Here is a 4,846-nt window from a genome sequence, read left to right on the forward strand (position 1 = left end):
GTATATATATATATATGTATGTATGTATATATATATATATATATATATATATATATATATATATATATGTATGTATAAGGCCACTGCAGAGCTAATGTAAAAAAAAAAAAATTTAATTCCTCACTACAGTAACTACCTCAAAAAATATTTCAACCTGAGGGGCTACTCGGTGTGATAGATAACTGCAGCAAAGCCTTTAAAAAGTATTTTTGTGTAGGAGAGGACAAGACCACATCTTCAGAGCAGAAATAGATCTTTGAAATTATCAAATTCCAACCACATGAAGAACATGCGCACACACACTCTGTGTGTGTGTGTGTGTGTGTGTGTACACGCTCTGACTGAAGAGGCGGTCTTTCCTAATAGATTCCCTTTCATATCTCTTTACTCAATTCCTTGTTGATGGCTCACTCTATTTTGGTCTCTATTTGTCATTCAGTTTTATCTCTTTCTTACATGCACACATTTTTTCCCACTCTGATCCCTGTACTTTCTTTCCATATATACTATCTCACCTTTTCCCATGGTTTGGGTGTGTTTGTTCTCTTTCAGAGCACCACGCCAAAGACCTTCTCTGCCCGAAGGATTTCTCTCGGCAGTGAGTATCTCTACGTTTCCCCTTAAGTAATTAATTTGGAGAGATCATTCACTGTGCAATAATAGTAAAACGTTTGGGGTCGTGTGATATTTATTTATTTTTTCTTCTTTTACTTTGTTTTTGAAAGAAGTGTCTTATGCTTACCAAGGCTGCATTTATTTGATCAAAATAAAAACTTTAATAATAATATTGTGAAATATTATTACAATTTAAAATAATTTGTTAGTCCTGAATTTTCAGCAGCATTGTTCCAGACTTTAGTGTCACATGGTCCTTCAGAACAATTTTTATAATATGACAGTAATATTTCTTTTACTGACATTTTTGTCCAATTTTATGCATCCGTGCTAAATAAAAGCATTAGATGGATGGTTCACCCAAAAATGAAAATAGTCATTAATTACTCACTCTTATGTCGTTCCAAACCCGTAAGATATTTTTGATGAAATCTGAGTGCTTTCTGACCCTCCATAGACAGCAAGGGTACTACCACGTTCAAGGCCCAGAAACGTAGTAAAGACATCTGTAAAATAGTCCATGTGACATCAGTGGTTCAACTGTAATTTTATGAAGCTACGAGAATACTTCTTGTGCACAAAAAGACTAAAATAATGACTTTATTCAACAATTCTTCTCCCCGTCACACTAGCGCCATTTTGGAGAGTATCACGACGCATGCGTGTGTTTTGATCTGCACGTAAACAGCGCATGGTGCTGCTGACGTAGAACATGCATGCGCTGAACCTTGTTTACGTTCAGAGGAAAGCACGTGTGTGCGTCATTATACTCTCCAAAATGGCGCTAGGGTGACACAAAGGAGAATTGTTGAATAAAATGGTTATTTTAGTCTTTTTGTGCACAAAAAGTATTCTTGTAGCTTCATAAAATTGCAGTTGAACCGCTGATCGTCACATGGACTATTTTGTCAATGTTCTTGGAACCTTTCTGGGCCTTGAACGTGATAGGACCCTTGCAGTTTATGGAGGGTCAGAGAGATCTCTGATTTCATCAGAAATATCGTAATTTGTGTTCCAACGACGAACAAACGTGTTACAGGTTTTGAACAACATGAGGGTGAGTAATTAATGACAGAATTTTCATTTTTGGGTGTACTAGCCCTTTTCATTTCTTAAAAAATCGTATTGACCTGGCAACTCTAAGTAGTGTATTGTTTTACGGAGTCTTAAGACAAAGTGTTGTTAAGTTTGAAATCCAAAAGAAGATGATGCTTTAAAATCAAGATTTCAAAGATTGCCATATGATGTCTGTCTTCAGGCAGCAAACAGTCTCCTGGGGTGGTGAGTTCGGAGGGGGAAGCGGAGGCCGCAAGCAGTGCTGGCGCTGGCAGGAAGAGGAGATGGGGCTCCAGTACAGCTGTCACTGCCAAGAAACCCTCCATCAGTATCACCACAGACTCTTTGAAGGTCAGATAAAATATGAAATAAAAATAAGTTAAAGATGTCCTATTCCTGTCCTCCGTCATCTGATGAACAGTACCATAATGCATTCCTCACTCTTTACAGTCTTTAATACCAGACATCAAGCCTGCCTTGAGTCAGGAGGCTGTGTTAGACCTGCATCCAGAGGAGATGCATCTCTCTGGGGAGGAGGAGGGAGGAGAGAGGGGTGACCAAGACCTGAAAATTAGACGAACTGTAACACAGGTGCATGCTATTTCTCTACTAGAAGCAAAGATGTGTGTTTGACTATTTGCATGTGTTTGGTAAAATATCCATTGCTCCCCCTCAACTTAACAGGTTGTGCCCTCTGACACACAAGAGAATGGACAGAAAGAATCTAAAAGAAGTGAACATGAGGATGAGGAAGAAAGAAGTGAAGGGCAGGATAGACTTAGCCAGGAGGAAAATATTGAAGGCTCGATTCAGGTTTCCATGGAGACAGAGCCGTCGTCCCCTGGGCGAGACATTGATATGAAGACAGGTGAGAGTTACAAAAAGGAACACATTTAAATTGTCTGTGCAATAGTGTGAAATTTATGTAGCTAAATTAATGTAGCTTTATTATGTAGTGTGAAATTAATGTAGCTTTTAAATAGAAAATCTGACATTGAGGTTAGTGTGATCTCACTCGCTCCTTTCTCGCTTTGTTTCCTGTCTAAAGTTACTCCCAGTGACACACTGATTCGCCGTTCCATTAGCCAGCAGAAATCGGGTGTGAGTATCACCATTGATGACCCGGTCCGCACAGCCAAACAGCCCTCTCCTCCTCGTGGCAAGCTGTCTAACATTGTCCATGTCTGCAACCTGGTATGTGTATACACACTTAAATCATTGATAAAATAAAGATGCTACATGCACAAGGATTTATTGTTCCAGGTTGAGTGACCACAGACTTGTTTCGTAATGTGTCTAAGGTGAGGCCGTTTACCCTGGGGCAATTGAAGGAGCTGTTGAACCGCACAGGGACTGTAGTGGAGGAAGGTTTCTGGATTGACAAGATTAAATCTCACTGTTACGTCACAGTAAGTCTCTTCCCTTCATACCTCTGGATCGTTTTTTTTTTTTTTGCAAATTTCTTTTTCTTACCCTCTGACTATCTATACTTCCCCTCAGTACTCTAGTGCGGAAGAGGCAATGGCCACTCGTACAGCACTACATGGGGTTAAGTGGCCCCAGAGTAACCCTAAGTTCCTCAGTGTTGATTTCTGCATGCAAGAGGAGGTAAGGATTTTGTTTAATTGGAGGAGATTAATGTTATGTGTTCAGTTTTCTTTTTTTGTCTATGGGAACTAATTGTTTCTCAATCCTGATGCATCCCCATCAGTTGGACTTCCACAGGGGTTTGGGTCCCGCAGGAGAAAAGTCAACAGAGGAGCCTCGTGGGGTGGCAGCCGCTGGGCCTGGCCGTCCAGTACCCCCGCCTCTCCTTTCAGAGCGTGATCAGTGGGCAGAACGAGAAAGGGAAATGGAAAGGAGGGAGAGAACGCGTGCAGAGAGGGAATGGGACAGAGATAAAGTGAGAGACTTCAGCAAACCTGGAGAGGAGCGGGAAGCTGGGGCCAGAACATCGCGTTCACGAGATCGCGAAAGGCGGCGCAAGGAAAGAGGAAAGAGCAAAGAGAAGAAAACAGATAAAAAGGGTGAGAAATTTGAAAGTCCTCAGTTACTTTTTGTTTTTAGTTTATTGTTATTACTATTATTTGTTTACTTTTATTGATATTTAAATTTTATTTTTATTTGTTAGTCTATGTGCATTTTATATATATTTGTTACAAATAATTTCTTATTTTTTAACTTCAATTTTGTTTTCATATTTAAATATTACATATAAATATTTGTTGTATAAATATTTAATATTTAACTTATCAAAATATTTAAATAGTATTTGTTTTTTATGATTTAAATGTTAAATAATTTCAATATATTTTATTATAATTATTTAAATGTTAAATATAAATGTGACCCTGGACCACAAAGCCAGTCATAAGTCGCACGGGTATATTTGTAGCAATAGCCAACAATACATTGTATGGGTCACAATTATTGAATTTTCTTTTATGGCAAAAAAAATTAGATAAGTAGAGATCATGTTCCATGAAAATATTTTGTAAATTTCCTACTGGAAATATATAAAAACTTAATTTTTGATTAGTAATATGCATTGCCAAGGACTTAATTTGGACAGCTTTAAAGGCGATTTTCTCAATATTTAGATTTTCTTTTTTTTTTGCACCCTCAGATTCCAGATTTTCAAATAGTTCTATCTCAGCCAAATATTGTCCTAACAAACCATACATCAATGGAAAGCTTATTTATTCAGATTTCAGATGATGTATAAATCTCAATTTAAAAATATTGACCCATATGACTGGTTTTGTGGTCCATGGTCACAATTATATAATGAATAGTCAAAGAATGAATACATATTTAAAAAGCAATGCACAACTTTTCCATGACATTCTAATGTATTGAGATGCACCTGTATATTATTTATTGGCTTTTTTTGTGTGCGTGTCTTTTTGTCTTTTTAGAAAAAGGACCAGAGGATCCACCTGCTAAACTGCTGGATGACCTCTTCCGCAAAACCAAAGCGGCTCCGTGCATATACTGGCTCCCCCTGACTGAGGAGCAGGTATATTTCTTTGCACGTTTTAGTTACTTATTAGCAATGTTTGCTAAGGAAAACATTTTCTGTTTTTATGATGTTATGCCAGTGCTCATTACCCATCGCACTTTGCATTGCAGGCAGCACAGAGGGCAGCAGCTCGTGCTGAGCGCATTAGGGAAA

General features: G+C 38.2%; 1 protein-coding gene across 4 annotated transcripts in view; it reads left to right on the forward strand.

Annotated features, from left to right (window-relative positions):
- Positions 1 to 4,846, forward strand: part of acin1a (apoptotic chromatin condensation inducer 1a) — a 23,684-nt gene that overhangs the window by 17,995 nt on the left and 843 nt on the right. For all 4 annotated transcript variants that reach the window (XM_016461025.1, XM_016461026.1, XM_016461027.1 and 1 more), the window contains 10 exons: positions 553 to 598; positions 1,874 to 2,022; positions 2,122 to 2,262; positions 2,356 to 2,539; positions 2,720 to 2,865; positions 2,973 to 3,080; positions 3,172 to 3,279; positions 3,383 to 3,698; positions 4,590 to 4,690; positions 4,804 to 4,846. The exon at positions 4,804 to 4,846 is cut by the window's right edge and continues 843 nt beyond it. In XM_016461025.1, the coding sequence (XP_016316511.1) occupies positions 553 to 598; positions 1,874 to 2,022; positions 2,122 to 2,262; positions 2,356 to 2,539; positions 2,720 to 2,865; positions 2,973 to 3,080; positions 3,172 to 3,279; positions 3,383 to 3,698; positions 4,590 to 4,690; positions 4,804 to 4,846 (1,342 nt within the window). The remainder of the gene's footprint in view (positions 1 to 552; positions 599 to 1,873; positions 2,023 to 2,121; positions 2,263 to 2,355; positions 2,540 to 2,719; positions 2,866 to 2,972; positions 3,081 to 3,171; positions 3,280 to 3,382; positions 3,699 to 4,589; positions 4,691 to 4,803) is intronic.

Source organism: Sinocyclocheilus anshuiensis, unplaced genomic scaffold (genome assembly GCF_001515605.1).
Source record: "Sinocyclocheilus anshuiensis isolate Anshui unplaced genomic scaffold, SAMN03320099.WGS_v1.1 scaffold4, whole genome shotgun sequence".
Lineage (NCBI taxonomy): Eukaryota > Metazoa > Chordata > Actinopteri > Cypriniformes > Cyprinidae > Sinocyclocheilus > Sinocyclocheilus anshuiensis.